Source organism: Rhopilema esculentum, chromosome 6 (assembly GCF_057945365.1).
Source record: "Rhopilema esculentum isolate cy_ngs chromosome 6, ASM5794536v1, whole genome shotgun sequence".
NCBI classification, from domain to species: Eukaryota; Metazoa; Cnidaria; class Scyphozoa; order Rhizostomeae; family Rhizostomatidae; genus Rhopilema; species Rhopilema esculentum.
Window position 1 is genome coordinate 10,578,434 of NC_142820.1, and position 19,833 is coordinate 10,598,266.

The following is a 19,833-nucleotide window of genomic DNA, read 5'->3' on the forward strand; positions in this document are numbered from 1 at the left end:
CTTTGTAATGTAGCTAGTCATGCTTATTTTGGAATTATATTTTTTCCTTACGGATAATTTTATTCATTTTGCACTAGGCAGAGAATATTCTCCTGATTGCCCTAGATGCTTTCCTTTTACGCAAGCTACAAGCTATAACCAAGTTACTGCTTTCAACTAGATTTCCAAAGAAAAAATTTTAGCGCAATAAAACTAAGCAGGTTGTCAAAAATCATTGATCACAAATGATTGAACAATAAAAAATCACAGCATTTATATTGAAAATGCTCGTAAAGTCTTCTTAATAACATGAAAGCAGTGAATTAGGGTAAATTTCCCATGAACATATATCAACAGCAAAATCTTGTGAAATATCCCAGATTATTTCAAAGGAAAGGTGCGAATAGGTTGTTACGATGGCAGTCCATGGAACAATGGCCACGCCCCTTCAGCGCATGGTCATGAGATCAAAGTCCAAGAAGTGGTCTTAGGAAATTTTAATAAAATGTCCAATTAAGCAATTGATAGCGGGAAAGTTTGTTTTTCTTACAAACTATCACGAGGAAGAAATTTCGATCTTTTACACGAGTGGTAATGATTTAAACAGCCTGTGCAGTTTGCTTTGTAAAGAGAGCTTGGACACAATTATATGAACAAATTATTCGAGCAGTGTGAGCCTTAGGAAAGTAAGCACTTTCGTTTGTCCACTTACTTATTGTCTTATTCATAGACAAAAGCTTTAAAAGGCAAACAACATATGGAGACATGGCAAAATTCTCCCAACAAAACGGCGAGGGTGGAAATAGCAGGGACATCATACAACTGCTTTAAACATGGGCACCCTTGTTCACTGCTTACATCTTCAGGGTGGTTATCTATTCAAATCAAATAGAAACAAAAGGATAACAATTCGAAGTAAGACGGGAAAACGTCAGATGGTTGCCATTTTGATGATATAATTTCTTTAATCCAACGTAAAAGATTGCTAATACAAAAGAGTTAGCAACCACATAAATTTAGTGGCAATGCCAATATGCTGATCAGTTATTTGATTGGTTGTCAGGAGCACTTGAAATCGGATAAAGAATTCAAATCAAAGTTGGTGAGTGTGAAGACTATGCAATAGCCGCTTTTCGTTAAAGATCCTGATATTGATCCGCCGTCATCATATATAAATATCGATTGCCTTTATTCTTTTTCACAGAGCAAAGAGAAGATCAAGAAGGGTGCAGAGCACGTCAAAGCAGTCATGTCTAGCTATGGTATGATCATTCTTTTTCTAATGAAATTTACTGTCATTTTTACCCTGTCATAACTCTTGATAACAGTTAATTAGCGGCTTCTTTAGAGCAACTACCACATATAAAATACTAAACCAACCTGATATCACAAACCATTTCGATAACTGCGCCTTTGTTTTGTGCATTATCAAAGAGAAGATCACAAAAGTCACCAGTCACTCTACCATTCTATGATTCTCGAGGATTTAGTAGCTTATAATAAAGAAAAAGAAACTTAGCAAAATACCTTTTTATTTATAGTTCCCTAAAAAGAGAATCATGATAAGAAAAAAATATGCGTTTCTTAAAAATGTTTGTTTAAAAAGACAAGTGATTTTCAATTATTTGCTTTTATTTCAAATCAAATTTTTGATCTTGTGTAAATCTTTTAAGTTGGCTTCATCTTTTAAGTATCTTCGCATAATTTTTCAGTGAGTTTGTCTGCAAAACGTCTTAAAAGTTGTTCCGCTTTATTGTGCGATAAATTTCACATCAGATTTCCGTTTGAAAATTTTCTGCACCTGGGGAAAAATATAAAAAAATTAACACGCCATTAATGAGCTTTTTACTCTTATGTCAATAAAGCTGCAAAAATAATTTCATTTCTGTATAGAATCATTGAACTTGGGAATTAGTAACTTTTTAAACTTAAAAGTAAGATACAGTATTTATTTAATTATTTAATTTATTTGATTCGTTTCATTCGATGAGTTTTGAAAAAGAATCTGCTGAAAACCAGGCCAAGTTTCGCTTATACCAAATGATTCGGCATATTGTAAAATCGTTATATTGCCTACGCCTATGGTTTCTCGAGTAATTGCCCGCTCTTGCAAGTTACTGCTCTCCGGAGGTTAAATATACAAAGCTTTGACAAGTTGAAAGGATATCCAGGAATAAGTTGCTTGTAAGTTGTACGGTATTGTGTCGTCTCTGTACTTGGGGGTTTTGATGCAGTAATTTCATGATTCAACGCTGCAAGAAAGAAATAAAGCACTTAACTGTTACTGCTCTTTGATCAAAATGATAACCAGACGAACATTCACATGAATATTTTGCTTCATTTTCTGGTTTGTGAATAATCAGCCTGTTTCTTCAATAGAAACTTATATTCTTGGTTGTGCATAACCACGAGTCGATTCCGAAAGAAATCATTGATTTCATGAAGATAAATCTTCAATGAGCTTCTGCAGTAAATGGTATATTGAGTTAGCAACTTGTTTCTCACCTTTTATCAGACTGATATTTAAACATAATTCAAAACTCGCTCTTTCCTTGACCTTTAAAGTTTCCTTTTCTTTATTATAATTTCTTTATCATCGCTCGGCGATACTACTGTTAAAGCTTAAGTGATTATCAAAGAAAATTCCATTTATTTTATCTCGATGATCTAATAGCTGTGATGGAGGCACAGTTTTCTAACCATGATTGAAATAAGCATCTGCCTTGAAATATAAAAGTTAGAAGACAGCTTTCTTTACCTTTTCAGTTAGATGAAAAGTTCTCTTCTCAAGCCTCCAAAATAGCTTACTTTCAATGAGGTATGAAAAATAGATAACTTCTACAGAGTTCAACTGTTACGCTAGATAACTGAATAAAAAAGATTGAAAACTCTTTTCTAATTGGAAAAAGGTTATTTTGATGATACAATGTATAATTTCGCAGACTTGGCATAGACACGCCGCTTAAACAATTTGGTTTGTGAAGCCTAATATGACAGCTATATTTCATTGTAAATTTCCAAGGAATCGCATTTTATTGAATTGAATATTATCAATTCACGTGAATGATGTATTAATTTTACCAATAAAAGCATCTTCCCAATCAAAGCACTTATGTCAAAGGATAGCAATCTGTTTTCAGTGTCAATGGATGCATTCTTGATTGTGATTGAATTACAAAAGAAAACAATAAAATTCTTATAAAGCTGCCTTTAAAGTCTTCACTTTGATGACACAAAAATTATGTTTGCAGTTTGCAAATCGGTAACACAAACTTTATGAAATTGCAAATGTCATTCGCTTGCAGAAGGCCTTTAAAGAATTCTATAATTAGTATTACAACATATTTTCTATAACATTGAAATTATTTCTTGATTACATTAACAAGGATGTCGTAAAAGTATCTTTTTGGACATTTCCATGGCTCAGAAATGCCTAAAGCTCAATGCTTTTGTAGGCTTTTCAGTATTTCTCATTAAAGCGTCTTCTCACCGGGCCTAGCGGACCGATCTGGTTCTGATCTAGCAAAAACAATGTCAGCCAGAGAAAGTCTACTTATGAAAGGGCACTTGTAGTAATTACTTAAAATAATCAAATTATTTGTCAAAGAGTCTTAATCTTTTTCATATTTTGTAAGCTTAATGAAATTACAAATGCTCTTGATCAAACAATTAATGAAATGTACTACCCGCTACTCAGCCAATGGCCTAGCTGATTGTTTATTCAGCCGCACTGAGAGAAAGCCGTTTCCAAGACCGATAACGCAACGGCTAAATATTTTTAGCTTCTTCTTCATGTCAAAGGCTGTAAGACCTATGATGATGTCACAAGCAAATCTAACTTCTATACATAAAAACCAGGAACAAGATTCTATAAAATGTCAAACATTTTGCAGTTTTGGTGCGATGTCTTCTACTTTTTTGAGAACAGCTTCCCTTTCCAATCATTCAATTTTGCGAATCCAGCTCAAAAATTGTCTTACAAACGTTTGTCGCACTAAACTATATTTTTTGTATTTAGACATGACATTTTCCTCTCCTCTCAAATAGTATTTGATATGATTTTAAGACCTTCAAATTTTCGGATTGGATTTTTTCAATATTTTTAATAGGAAATTAAACTAACAGTGTCAAAATGCCATTAAGCCTGATTCTGCTTTTCGATCATTTTCTATAGCTTACATTTTATTTTTCCTGCCTAATTCTACAATTTTGGCAACAAACAATGATTTGATACAGTGCGCTGCCGATAACTCGAATTTCCAAAGAACCATAAAATGGTTCGAGAGAAAAAATGTTCGAGTTATCGGTAACCTTTTTATATGTAAGTATTGGGCAAAAGGAATGCAATGCCAGTTTAACTTAGCTAATGTTTGAGTAATTGCGGTTTCGAGTTACCGGGAGTTTATTGCGAAATATTTCAGCTTGGTTGTATTGCATTCAAAAAACTTTTCTTTACAATGAGTAAAGCTCAAAACGACAGTAACTTATGCTTAGGCATTACAAATTAGTTGAATTATCGCCAGATAAATAAGTCTTTAAAATACATTGACACTGTGTGATCAATTTGTTTGTATCACGTTTTTACGGGTAGAAATGATGTGGAAGGTACGCTAAAAGAAATCAAATCATAAAGTAAGTTGTAAAAGTCATGAAGAGAATTTTTATAAACAATTATTAATTTTTGTTAGTTAAATCGAAAGCTAAACCAAGATATCTAACATTTTATAAGATCAAAGGCGTTTTTATTAATTAAAATGTCTTATTGAAAGCCTTCTTCACTTTCTAAACATCCTTTAACCGTGAACATTTTGTCAGCTGCAACTTCACTTCATAAAATAAAAAGGAATCAGGCCGAAAGTTTGTTTGCAGTTGCTTTCTACGGGAAGGCGGTGCTTTTGATATTGGTTGCAGTTTGATCGCGCTAAATACATCAAATAACTGGATGACAATTTATTGATAATCTTAGATGCGATGTAATATGGAAGTCGCTGGGCTAAAAAAGATGCAATGCGGCCTTTGCGGTCTACAGATTCGCTCGATATTTCAGATACACCTGATATCTTCAAATTTGGCACTTTCCACGAATTTGTTTTTCTGATTACTCAAATGCTTGCAGCTAACATGCAATCTATTTTTATAGGTTAAGGTGTACATTGCCTTGTCTTGATAATTTTTGACTAAGACCTTTTGAACAATCGATTCAGCAATGGTGAGAATGAGCGACTATTGAAGCTAGGGCTTAACAAAAGCCAAATGAGCTAAGTCTCCCATCGTGGTTCACTCATAACCCGACTTTAGTGTTTCACGATGTTGCTTCTACATCATACACTCTTGGTCAAGATATTAGCATGGCAACTAAAGACAAAGTAATGAAAAAAATTCACCAGGAAAATATGCTTTTGCTTCCAGCCGTAAAATGCAAAAATTGTGTCCCTCAGTCCTAGTCCCTCAAACGTTCTTGGTCAAAATTCCACGTCTTAAACTATCCGAAATTATCACATGTTCATTTCCAAAATTTTTGCTAATGATTATTCTTAAAAGCAGGGTGAAGAGATTGCTACTGAAAATCCCAATTTCTATGCAATATATCAAGACGTTCGACACGTTATTTGCGTAAAAACACAAAAAAGGCGAATCCCTTTTAAAACCATTTTCAACATTGTCATGCATGGTGCTTGAGAAAGTCAAAGGTGATCGGCAACTAAAACAATTCTACTTTTCTTTTTAGTCTGTAGACTGTTAGCATCAATTGCAATTGCAGTAAACTGCAGGCAGAGAAGTGGGAGTGCCAAACTTTAAGAGAAAAGTTTAATTTCTGTTTGAATTTAAACAACAGTTTGCTGTTATAAAAACAGTATAAAACAGTTTGCTTTTGACTGATGAACAAAGAGCAATTGTTTCTCCCGGCTATCAATTTATCTCTAATATTTTCAGAGATTGGTAGGACAGTCAAGATTTACACAAATATCAGCCTAAACAAATCTCATTCTTCAAGTTCATACGAGAAGAGCGAATCATTGTTAAAATGTACTGAAATATAAATCTGTAATGTTATTTTGTCCGTATACACAAGATGATTGCGAGCCCGTGGGTACTTTCCTTTCCTAAGAATTATCGACCAAATTTTCTTGGTCAACTAATTCTCATAATTTCTCTCACTACTTTTGCTTCGAGTTGACATATGCTTCGTGCTGGCCAATACCATTTGCTTTTAGAAATTTTTTTACAAGTAATAGCGAAGAATTCCTGGATACTAATGTAGTGTAACAAGTCTTTTGGCAGGATTGGTTTTCAATAACGTTTTCATTAAAGAATTATAGTGGCTTTCACAAAATTACGTAAGCTATCAAAGTGAACTTCATATGCCATCAATCCCTCCTACCAATTAAATTTGATAAGAGCCCGCATTTATCAAAATTTAAAGGATTTCTTTTATGATTGAAAATATATTGCTAAGTTGTTGATATAGCTGGGAACCTCTCGCTTAATTTTGATATGAAGCAGCAACCGATTTCATACTTGTTATGTTTGCTTAGTGATCGAGCTTATAAACTATACAACCATATTTCTTGAAAATATCAGTTCAGCTAATTAAATTGTAGTGTTGAATATTTTCGGTGACCAGAAAAGCAATGTCTTTTGAGTTATTTACATAAATTTTCTTTCAAAGAACCAATTGAAACGGTTTCTTTTAAACATACCTTCATTTGCACAGCTAATACCATACTTGAATTTCTTTTTATCGTTTCGGCTAAAATTGCTCTAGATACAGGCATCAAATTGTGGTCAAAAATGCCATTAAAATTTACATTCTAGGCATCTCTTAAAAGCAACCTTAGAAAATTTTTGCGAATACTTAACCATACATTAACAAAATGGGAAACTGCAAAGACTGAAAACTGACAACGAGAATCATTTAACTCAAATTGTAACTTTCATTAAAGTTGAAAAATCAGTGATGCAAAACATTTCAGCGATAATATTGACTTTTGACGCTTTCATTTATCGTCCCAAATGTTTACTTTAAGGGTCTTTTATTTTACAGATTATTACAGAAGCAACCCGACACCTTACAGTCGGTATAGCGGTGCCTATTTTAGCGGTAGACCATTGACCGAAGCAGTACGACAGAATATTGTGGAAATGGCGCTTCGTGGGTACAGGTCATGTGAAATCTCAAGACAGATGCTAGTATCTCAAGGGAGTGTCAGCAAAATACTCGGTAGGCTGCCCCCAAATTTTAACTATATAAACTAGATGTTTTGAAAGAGCTGAGTATATTTTGTCCCAAGTAGCTTAAGCCATGCAGTTTCAATATGGAAGCTTTTTTCTGGCGATCTGTTAGAAAATAAAATTAGAACTTTTGTAAATAACTTATTTCAAGTAGAAACTCCGAGAGTGAAAATTTCCCCTTTTTCTATTGCCTGAATTTTTTTCTGCAGTTCTTAAAAAGTCTTTGACGTGTTAAGCCGGCTAAAACACCCACGTGTCATTTCATAAATTTTCTTCTCTTGATTAAAAGATGACTTCCTATTTCATGTTTTTCATGTGCAAGAAACCATCCAAAATTCCTGTTAAATTATAACGACGACTATTTCCTTTCATGATTCAGTCATGAAGGATGTAAGCTAACTGAATTAATTCGCAAGGGACCAGAAAGGAGCTAATTCAAATTTTGAATTCAAATTCAAAAAAATATTTAAAGGTCACTTACAGAGGTATCGCGCGCTTATTTTCTAAATGTCTATCAATTATGCATAAAAAACGACGAGTAGAAAAGAAAATAAGTTGGAGCGTTGCTTGATAAGGTTAAATCGTATTTCCTGCACGTGCGCACTTGTGACATATAGCTGTGCTTATTCCTTTATTACAAACGTTTCGCGATGCAATATGAATGAATGTAGTGTTCTTGTGACTACAACCTTTATGAATAAACCACAAGAATTAAAGTCAAGCTTTCTAACATAACATATCCCAGTTAAAATCATTTTCAAGAAAGGTTTCAAAAGTTTGCAATCATACGCATACGTGCTAATCTAAAAAAAATAACAGACAATTAACGAGAAAGACTTAAATATAGCGACTTAAGATCATCAGTTAAAATTAATCTTAAATTTGATGATAATAACTTCCTCTAAAAAACTAGGTCAACCTGTTATTTTCATGTCCAAAATGCAGATAGCTTAGATCACTGGTACAAAATCAAATTTGGCAAATCTTTTTTCGAAGTGGGAATTACGCATATATAAAAGTCTAGCTAGAATATAAACAAATTGTTCTGATATTGAAAGCTTTTTGGTTTTAGTAATTTTTCACTTAAGCTCAGTTGTACATATAATTATGCTAAAAGATTCGCTGCAAACTTGATTGAAGTTCAGATTGCGTTGATTTTAGTTTATCTTAGTTGAAAAACTGAACGTAATTTTTTGTTTGAGGATGTAGTAAACAACTTAAACACTAATATCAAATAAGTTTAATATGTAGTAAAATATATTTTTTCTGGCTATTTTTGTCTAAAAAGTGATATTTGCATCTATAGGCCGTTATTTTGATGCTGGGAATGTATACTCTGGAGCAATAGGCGGAAGCAAGCCAAAGGTAGCTACGCCGGAAGTCACTTTGAAGATTGAAGAATACAAAATGCAAAATTCTACAATTTTTGCCTGGGAGATCAGAGAAAAACTAATCAAAGATGGCGTCTGTAGTGCAGATAATTGTCCTAGTGTCAGCTCTATTAACCGAATTCTTCGTAAAACTGCAACTGAACGGTCCGTGAGACGTGCGTTGTTGGAGCATGAGCAAGATTTGTTGCTGCGAAGTCACTATGAAAATAGATATATGTCATCTCCAAATGGCCGACCTTGCTGCTCAAAATTTTGTGGAAATCACTTTCAAGTAACAGTTTCCCCAAATACTAATTCTAGAAACTATTCTTCAGCTCAAGAACATCATGTATCTTCGACTGGGAGTATTGGATTGCATTCAACACAAGAAGATCATTTCGACAACCAAATGAAGGAAGAACAGTTAAGGCAAAATGTGGATAAAGAAGTTCCAGATTATAACGGTATGTCAAACAATAACTAAATTTTATAATAAATTACATCGCCTTCGCATCGCAAAAATAAATCTAAACTGCTTATAATGTTCTCTTCTTATGTCTCATTGGAAAGCTCTTATGGCCAAAGAAAAGGACTTCATTGAAAAATTGCTTAATATTGTTCTAGGAAGAAGTAAGAAAAGAGAGGCCTACAACTTATATAGTCCTTGGAGAAACGACAACGGAGAAAGACATGAATATCCTAAAGAGGAAAGAAAGTCTCCAGAGCACATTGAAGCTATCAAAACGATTGAGAGCCCAGTCTCCGTTAGATCAGAAAGCCTTTGGCAGCAAAAAATGCAAAATGAAGAAGATCAAGATGAACTGTCAACAGATGAAAATGATGCGAGCAGCAGTAAACATGAAGCTCCAATACCTCCTCACGTAAATCCAAGGCGGAAGGTGAGAAGAAGCCGAACAACATTCGCCTCAAAACAGCTGAATGTCCTGGAAGAGGAGTTTAGAAAATGTCACTATCCAGATGTCAACACAAGAGAAGACGTTGCAGAAAAGATTGGCATGTCTGAAGCCCGCGTGCAGGTGAGTCTATTAAGCATATCAAATGGATTAGTTCGGTTATCTAAAATGCTTTTTGGTACATTCGAAACGAATCAATCTTGTAGCTTATTTTGTATTTCGGTGTCACTTTTTACAAGTAAATACTGATTGATGAAAAATATCAATCAAGTAAGGCAATGTCTTTCATATTAACTTTGAAATTTGGGGTAAATATATGTATAGATATTAAAATGGTTACTACTTTCTAAAGAAGGAAGGAGCGGAATTGTAGGCTGGATAGACTGCTGCTTAGTATTGTAACGGGGTCTAGTAGCTCCACTCTGATTGCATTTGATTGACATCTTGAAATCAAGACACTGACTTTATTGGACAAACATACAACATAACAAACAAAATCATATATTGTGCTATTTGTTTTTATGAAGGTGTTTTCAATAGAATAAACCCCATTTGCATAAAAAGGCGGGGGTTATGGCCCCATTTGAATAAAAAGGCGGGGGTTATCAAAAAAATAAACATCTATTCAGTGGGCCAGGAGAGAGTCACTGTAGTCAACTTACTAGTCAGGCCAAGTCGACTTTCTGTTATTCTCATAGAGATGTCTTATCTCTTTGGCTATTCTGCTGTCCTTTTTCATTAGGGTTTTGCTGATAAAACATTGTTTCATACTGGGCAGTTTTTATTAAACTGACCAGTGTGTATCAGTGGCGGCGCCAGCTGCTGCAGAGTGGGAGGGTAATGGGTGCTACCCGTGAGACCACGCCCTATTGGCCTCGTTTCAGTGCTTTGTATCAGGTCAAATTCCTTAGGAAATATGATCTACCCCTACCTAGTGCTTTTTAATCCATTTTTAGACGAAATATGTAGACCATGTTTCGACAAAAGTGGGGAGGTAATTACCCCCCTCCCATACCACCCCTTGGCGCCGCCACTGGTGTGTATCAAAGAATATTCAAAGAAATACATTATCTGTATTTTTCAGGTGTGGTTTTCAAATCGTCGGGCAAAATGGAGAAGACACCAACGCATTCAGCCACCCCAAACATCATCCACACGCACTGTCTATCGGCCAATTTTCTCCGCTGACAGGCAATGTTTATCGTGTCATATTGGATGCGGTGAAAGAATTGTACAGAATACCCAGGTTGAAAGACAGCGAAACACACAGTTGGGAAGCGGATATCCGTGCTCATGTGAGCAGCGTCTCTGAAACGTTCTTTAGTTTCGTACTCGATAGATTGAAGAAAGACTTGATTCCATACATTCTTATTTATAGCTTTTGTTCGTTTATGGTAAATGTTTTGAGTATTAAATTTTATATTAATGCGTAAGTGCTCAGCAACATTGATAAGTGCTCAAAAAAGTTCACAACATCCTGAAGTAAAAATATTACTGAAGTGACAATTGACAGATTTTATGCATTTTTGTTGTTGGTTTAACAACTCACAAGGAAGTGATTTGCTTGTGCTTCCTTGAATATCATCTCCCAATGCTACCTTCTGGGAACCTATATTTGGAACTTGCATCGATGTTATACACTGAAAATACTAAATGCCAAGATAAGAGCTTAAATATTGATTACTTTTAATTACCTTAAATATTGATTGGGAAGTTCTCCGTTAAGGATTTTGATGGCGGTTCAAACTGGAAACAATAATAAAAAACATGCAAAGCTAATCATTGCTTCTTGTAATTGAAACTTCTTAACTTCTTGCAACTTTGTTTGAGAATTTTCACTTATGCTGTCTTTGAAGTGTTGTAGATAATTACCACGAACTGAAAAATAATGCCAACATAAGCTGCGAAGATCTAACTAAGGCAGAATCAAGTGTAGCAAATTTTGCTCTTTATTGCTTTGCGAAATACGCACATGTTAGATCTTGACCAATGCATGTTAAAGGCAACATAGAGACTACCCTTGTGCGATAATTGTTGTGACATATAATCGCATATGGAGGAACTAATAACTCTTAGGCGATTGCTTACGTAAAAGAGATTATCTAAACGCTTCAAATGATTGAATTAATTTGAATTTAAAAATTTAAATTTACTGGGCGTATTATGTGTTTAATTAACCTTACTCCTGCTGAAGTGCTCAATACATTGAGCCAAAGATAGATAATTTGTTGAAGAAGAGATCTTCATCATTTTCGAAAATGTAATAACTTAGCTTCGTAATTAGATATAGATATTGAATTTAATCAAACGATACGAAGCCTTGAAGCCTTGGAAGTCTTGTTTTCTTTCTTTGATTATGCAGGTTTAATCTGATTAATTATAAGAAAAGAATTGGGAAGGACATTGGCTTCTATTTACCTTTGAGATCAGTCAGCTTCTCGAGTTTATTAGACTTTCATATTACACTTCGCTGCAAGAGAATTTGGATTTATTTCTGATGTGATTAAAGAAAATCATCATAATTATATAACATGTGAGGATGCTTGCATGTCAACTAACATGGTTTTCGTGCAGGCCCGGCCTACTCCACTCCTAGACAAAACAAATCGTTTGGATACTTGCAAAATGCAGAAGATGGTCAGTAATCTGAAATTTCGGATTAAAACTGTTCCCAAAAACAATGAAAATTGAAAAAGCAAGAAGCGTGCAACACGGATCTGGTCATTTTGGCGTCGAAAATCCTCAAGGATAAAGAAAAAGGCTGGATAAAAACAACAGGGATTAATCTAAGGGTAGTACTATATAAATATCTCAAGCATGCAATGAGCAATGCATAATTTAGCATAAATTGTAATCTGCAATTATGCCAAAGTGACTGAATAGTTTCAATTACTTACACAGCCCAGTTTTAGATGAAAATGCAATTGTTTTAATACTTTTACTCAACAGCAGTATTGTTTGGAGATATCAACAAATGAAATCACTCTTTTCAGATTAATGACATTCTTGCAAAAATGTTTGCTTGAAATGTTTTCACCATCTGCTTTTCTCAATGAAAAGGTTTTGCAGGATAGGGAAGAAAGGCTGGCAACAAATGTAAAGATTATTATCCTTTGAAATATGCTCTATACGTTTGGACTGCCAAAATTTATAAACATCATTTTTGGCGTTAGAGAACTTGAAAATGGCTTTGAAAAAAGCAAACTTTTTTTATCAAATTGGCTAAAAGCTAAGAGTATAAAACGTCAGAATGGGGTTCCGAAAGAACAAGATGGAAAATATATACCCAGTTGTGGATCGAAATATGCCAATCAGAAAAACGCAAGCACAAGACCGGTATAGTTGACCAATCAGTGCCGCGTGAAATTTTGACATGCTATGTATCAGGTAAAGAGAATAAAAAATAAGGTGCTATTTCTAAATTTATAAAATAACATGTTGTCTGTGCAAGTCACCTTAATTTTACCTTAAGAGTTTACAACAGTTGGCTGTTCTTTTAGGTAAGATAAAAAAAGTGTTTAGTAAGTGATTTTAGGACTACATGAAATCTTTAAGCTTCTTATGTGCATCTAACTTGAATTCAAACACGTTGTGATTTCTATAAGAGCCATTATTTGAGTTTCGAAACGATATGATCAAAGAACATAGAAAGCAGAGCTAAACAAAGATTTATAGATTTTTCTGCATAAAATCACGCTGAAAGTAGCTGTTCTGTGGTCACTCAATGTTACTTATCAGGATTGATTCTCTACGGATCGGTATTTGCCTAATTATGACAAACAAAATCAAAATCAAAGTAAACTTTTGAGTTTAAGTAAAGAAGGAACGATTTATCATAGCTGTTGATGGCCTTGAAAGTTACCCCCTTTCGCGATATAAAAAGCAGTTAGCAGTCGATAGTGATAATGCTTTGTTTTCCCTATTTTTGACCAAAAACAGGTACACAAGATGCTATGTTCGATTTTTTCCAGTAAAATACAAATATTGATATCAATTTTAACAAAGTTATCCAATAAAGCATGCACAATGACCCAAAAATTAAACTATTTTTCAAAAATATTGGGAGATAAAAGAACGTAATGATAAGTTTGTTAGAGGTCTAAAACCACAATAAAGGAAGAACAGATGATAGAGTGAGCACATGTTTTTTTAGTTTTTACTTTAGTTTCTTTTCGTTTCAAGAGCACTGATTTGATTTGTGTATACTTTGTATTGAAAAAGTTTGATGCAAGTATAAAATAATTTGTTTGGGTATGTTTGCATGATAGTATACAGATGCAAAGCAATGTGATTGTTATCCAGGGTCTAAAAACTTTTAATAAAGTCCCCAGCAAACTACAAAGTGAAACATCTATACTGAAGTTCAGAAGTTGCTGCAAGGATATCGACTTTGATTTTTAACTTTTTCTCTAGATTTAATTATTGTAAAAACTTTTTAAACTATATTGTTGTAACATTTATATCGTAGGTACATTAGTTTCACAGGTCCTTGGTTGATAGCAGCAAACTCATTTTTGCTGAACAAGTTTACCTGTATAAATATGGTCTTATTATTATCATTATTATTATTATTATTTTGCCTGACAGTTCATTTGATCCTTTTGATAAAGAGAGAAGAATAACAGATACCTTGTACAGGTAAATTAAGATGTAGCAAGTCTACTACTCTTGTGACCATTAAGTGTTAGCTTGGAAACAATTAGTGATAAAAAACTTATTGCATGACAGGTTCTTTAATTCGATTCTCTTTTAATTGAGATAGGAAAGGATAAAAAAAATTGGAAGCTTAGCCTCATGTTGCACTTTTAACAAAATAAACTGAAATTTCTAGACCAACAGCCAAGGAAGAATTCTGCTTTTAGTACATGCTGCGTCTGAACTATTCCTGTCACTATGTTACTAAGACCCACTTTTTCAATAATTTGGAGATTGTAGCGTCCCCAACATCCTTCAATAATTTTGCCTCTGTATAAGATTGATGGATATCCTCATACCATTAAAGAATAGATCTGGTCACGCTTAAATAGAACAAAAAGCAGTACCAGAATTAGAGAGTTATCAAGGGAAATCTAGAGAATGATTAGAGAACTCGCTCTTTGATCAACACGATACATCAATTACGTCATCTAAAATTAAATCAACACGTTTCTAGTCAGTGGGCTTAAGTTTAAAAGGGCTCAAACAATTACAACTACCTCACAATCTTTCTGGTGGTTTTCTGACAGAGTTTGTCTTACTAATTGTTTTTTTCCTGTACGAAAAAATATCGAGCAAGTAAAAGAAAGACTTTGTGAAAAGAAAATAATAAACTACAGGAAAAGAATTGGCTTTTTTATCTCAGGGTGGATGAAACGGCACTAGGTGCAGGGGGAATTTCTTTTTGCGGGTATTTTTTGTTGAAAAGAAATAGCTGGAGCCTATCTCTTTTCATTCGTGAGAAACAGGGGATGCATCTCTCATGCGTTGATGCTAGGGATAAACTACTTTGACTACTCACTTCACTTTCCATCGCTTCCAGACTTGCAATTTGGCAAATCTAAAACTGTGCTACAAGTGTTCCAAAGAAAAACGGCGAAAACGTAATTCTATTTTCATCTAAATAAGTATTTTTAACAGTTGTGGGAATTTACACCTTTCTTATATGCTTTTTACTTTCTTTCCTTCAAGCTAGTTTTTTTGGAAATTAAGTCCTTTTAATTATTTTCTGTTCAACACAGTCAGAAATTCTTAGGATGCTTTGGCTGCCTACTTCCTCATAATTCTTCATCTCCACTTTCTTTCAGAGACCATCTGAAACGATTCAAAAAATTTTTAGGAATTTTTTTTTGTTTATTGCCAAATGAAAATTATATATTTAGACAAAAATTTATGCAATCATAGCATTATTTCTATCCAGTGCTAGATCTTTAATATATTCATTACATCTTTACCAGAATGTAAAAACATTTTTATCGGAATGTAAAAACATTTTTACCAGTATGTTGCAGTCAGAATAAATATGTTTCTCCCATGTCCTTTTCTAAATCATTCCAAGGCACTTAAATAAAAACAACCTTATTGACCCGCTATTTTTATATATATTTATACGTATTTACAGCTTCATATCAACTTAAATAAAAGTTGAAATATTCAATTCAGCTTTTTTTGATCGTACTTTATAAGGCTACTATTTAAACCATGGTTGCAAACTGACTAATGATCGTGAAGAAAGTCTTATTCTCTGAAGAGATTTAATGCAGCCAATAAAACGGTAAACTTTGTCTGTACATGAGGCAGCATAGCACAGAAGTACCTACATCAGAATGCAACCTAACAAGAAACTTTATATGAATATTTCCACATCTGATTACGCAACCCTTACCGACCTACAATTACTTAAAACTACCTAATATGGCATTTGATATTTGTTTCTGGTCGCAAGTCTAATAGCAACCATGTCGCTGCATCCAGTTATACATGAGTGTAGGTTCAATAACAAAGCCTTAAAATGTCTCTTATCTATAAACATTGTACAGCAAATAACATCACTAATATTCTAAAATGAGTTATGTCCTCCAGCCCAAAGTATTAATGCTAGGGTTTGAAGAGAGGACCATTGATGGTCTTGTGGTATGCGGATATGTCTCTAAGGAGCCTTCTACTGGAAAAGGGTACGATATACCACTGCCGTAGCTACGTTGATCATACGGCGAATATGGAGAGCAATACGCACTCTGATATTGTGAGTATGGGTAAGGTAGATGACTGAGTCTTGGTGCTGGGGAGGAGTATTTAGCATAGGAATCTTCATACGTCGTTGGCGGGCTTTTCTTCACTGCTTGGGTTGTCACTGGCTTAGTGTCTTCCGTCTCAGAAGGGGAATCCTCTTCTTTTTCACCTTGTTTTCGATTTCCACGTTCTGTTTTTCTCCATTTGGCTCTCCTGTTTTGAAACCACACCTAAAAAATTTAAATTGTTTGCATAAAAAAATCAATACATAGACTAGGCATACAGAAACTTCAAATGTGCTCTTTGCAGTTTTTATTTGGTAATAGAGCAAGATATTTGGACATAAAAATCGACAGTATAGTTGCAAAGAATCTTATTATTTTGTGGCTAGAAGAATTTATTTCGGCTCGGATCTATTTTCTATCCATACGAAAATTATTTTATATGTCAATCCTTTCTTCATACTTTCACATCAGCCAAGTCTTTGAATATTGTTAGACAGATATGGCAGCTGAGTGACCGATTGTTCTGGCTATAAAATTTCAGTTGCTTCTAATTGTCAATTCGAAGTCAAATCATTAAAAAACAATAAACAATTTAAAGACGACAATCAAAACTATTGAAACATCCATGCAACTGGCTATTCTTACATCAAAAACCACCAAAAAGTTTTATCTAAAAACAACAGATGCTCTCACATGCTACAGAGTTAACCACAGATGAAAACTGATGTTTGCAGATGGCGTCAGGAGCATCTTTCACCGACAGCCTATGTATCTGAGTTACCATTCATTATTCATTAAGCATTATCATTCACTAGAAACTAACGACCAATCAGTTCTTTTTTGAACCCATGTGACATGTACAAGGGCGTGTAGCAACTGGTGTTAGTAGACAATCATTCACTGACGCCAATCATAATCTTTCAAACAGTGCTTGACCCTGACAAATTTCTGCGAATGGCGTCATAGGTGAAAATCCGACAATCTTTCGCCCTGACCATTATCAGTCACTCTCTTTTGAATAATTCAAAGACTCATCAAAATGATAAAGGTTGAAGTTTTACATTCACGTGTTTAGATTGTAAAGACAATGCTGCAATTGGTTGATATCTCAACTCATTTACCTATGCTGATAGGCTAGCTCCAGGCTACAGCATAAGTAAAGAAAAACCTCAGGCCAGGCTTTCATTACACAAAATTCTTGTTTATTGTTACTTTGAGAAGTTACAAATCCAAAAGGTTGAGATCTAGGAGAATATGCCAGGCAGATTGTAACTAGATTTTCAAAAATTAATTTCTTTATCAGTAATCAAAGTTCTGGCATTTCCGAAAAACAGAGTCCATTAGAGTTAAATTTCATTTAGCTTTATTTTCATAGAGATAAGGTTCCTATCGACTGTAAATAAACTGAATTAGATCAGAAGATTCTTAAAATCTCTGTATTCAAAGCCCTGTTTGCTTGAATTAATTACATCTAATTGATGCTAGCTTTAAAGGTTACATTAAAAAGAGACTGGGTGGGATTTGTAGCAAAAAGAAGCAAATCATATATAAAGGTTATAATAAAGAAGCAAAGGCAATGGTATTTTCCGGAAAATGATACGCTTTTTTGCTTGAAGGTATGATGAGAAAAATAATGAATATTTGATAGATTTTTATTCGGACACATATGATTGTAGATTCTGCGAAACAGTTGTTAAAAGACTACAAAAATATGATTGACAGGTACCAAGTTAAAGTCGACGATATCAGTCAATGAGACTGAAATCTTGGGGAACTGGGCTACGTTTAAAAAGTTAGTAGAAAACTGGTAAGAAATATTTTTGAAACATTTGGTATGGGTTATAGATTGTAAAATTGTACTGTTGTGCGAATGATATGACCGCTGTTGTGTTAATGGAACAGGACGAGAACAATAAGTCACTGCATACAATGTACTAGTCATTTGTGGTTTGGTTAGCTTGGTTTATTCCTTTTTATTAAGAGCATGAAAGTAATGACGGTGTCATAGTTATCTATAAGTCCTGAAAGCTATTCTTTTAAAAGATGACTGACGTATCCACACGTGCTAGCAGCATGTATGACATATTTGTTATTGAAAGCAGCTTCTGCATAATCATTAAGGCTCGCAGTTGGCCTCTTTAAGAATGACTTAAAATGCACAGTAATGGAGTCTCGCTACAACAGTAATATACTTTGCCATGAAATCAAGACTTAAACACATAAACAGTAACGGTCTTTTGGAATCAAAAGATAAGAAAATTTACCGAAAGATATAAAATTGCTGTCTTATATTAAAAATATGAGCATTTTTAACACTAGCTTTCAAAAACGATTCTTACACTGTAAAAGCTCCACAATATAAATTTACGAACAGAAGAAAAGGAAAGGAACCTGCAGAAGAAAAGGAAGGGGTGAAGTCCTATAGCTCCAATAATCGGCACTCTACCAATATTATTACGATTGAGAATGAAATCCCCTGACTTTGTAATAATTTTGTTACACACAAATAATCTTCGAATATCTTACAAAAACAGTGTGTACCCTTTTATATTTTGTTGAGCATTATAACAGCTGGTTTTCTTTTTATGATAATATGTCAATAGTAAGGCTAATATCTTCTGGTTAAGGTGAGCATTATGTTGTTGACTATTACATTTGATTAACTAGGAGATAAATTTAATCGTGCATGTTGAAATGATATCACAACTTATATTATGGCCTTACTTTGCCTGACTATCTTTTTATGTCTTTCTGACGATCATAGCCAGAAATAGCCTAACTGAAGAAGACAAGCAATATAATTGCTTGAGAGATCTTCGTAAAACTTTACTGATGGCTGTAGCTTTAACAAAAAAATCTTCTTCCCCAGAACCACAGCAGCCAGTATTATCTTTTGGTGCTAATATATTAAATCGTTTCTGTAAAACATGCTAATATATTAGATGAAAACACAATATAAAATCATTCAAGTGAATATTATCCTTGTGAGAAATTTTTCCATTATGGCCGCTTGCAATTTCAAATTTTCGTTAATTCTCGGAATTTCTTCCTTTTCATTTCAAGCATTCTGAGGCTCTTTTAGATTAGTGAAAATCTCACTAAGTACTAAGCTCCTGGCCTTATCCACCATTTAAACTGTTCTCTTATCAGTTCTATTAGCATGCAGCGAGTAGCCAACGGCGTCGCATACGATATAGGAGCTTAGGGGGTGTATTGTTAGATCAAACAGAAATTTAAGACAATCAGATGACTAAGCACATAAAAGGATTACTGTGGAGAAAGTTGTTTACAGTTTTGAATTTTATAAGTTAGAATATTAATGTTAGTATTTCAGCAGAGAGAGCTCTAATTACTTCTCAATTCAGACCAATAATCCTCTTATTTCGTATTATTTCATGATCACTACATGATCACTACATCCTTTCTAGATCTTTAATTGCTTAGTAACTTCCTCCACCTTTAAGCTTACTAAAATGTATTACACCACCCTTCGCAACTAACTTGCATTATCAAGCGTCAAATGACCCAGAACAAGTACGATTTCGCGTGATTGGTTTTCGATTTACAAACATAATAGAGAATCTATTGTCCAGCATTTAATACTCTATTGTCTGACACTCCGCA

General features: G+C 34.0%; 2 protein-coding genes across 6 annotated transcripts in view; one reads left to right on the plus strand and one right to left on the minus strand.

Annotated features, from left to right (window-relative positions):
- The first annotated feature begins 772 nt into the window (after positions 1–772).
- LOC135685943 (paired box protein Pax-6) lies at positions 773–11,830 on the plus strand. Its single transcript, XM_065202054.2, has 6 exons — positions 773–1,081; positions 1,184–1,241; positions 7,025–7,201; positions 8,519–9,046; positions 9,207–9,619; positions 10,581–11,830. Exons 1-6 carry the CDS (start codon positions 1,013–1,015, stop codon positions 10,806–10,808), a joined length of 1,473 nt encoding a protein of 490 aa, XP_065058126.2. The 5' UTR covers positions 773–1,012; the 3' UTR covers positions 10,809–11,830.
- A 2,235-nt stretch (positions 11,831–14,065) lies between these two features.
- Positions 14,066–19,833, minus strand: part of LOC135685944 (uncharacterized) — a 39,527-nt gene continuing 33,759 nt past the window's right edge. The window contains exons 3-4 of one of the 5 annotated variants that reach the window (XM_065202059.2): positions 16,289–16,434; positions 14,066–15,286 (exon numbers count right to left, since the gene is read on the minus strand). In XM_065202059.2, the coding sequence (XP_065058131.1) occupies positions 15,250–15,286; positions 16,289–16,434 (183 nt within the window). In that variant the 3' untranslated portion in view covers positions 14,066–15,249. The other 4 variants (XM_065202058.2, XM_065202055.2, XM_065202057.2 and 1 more) reach the window with 4 other exon arrangements.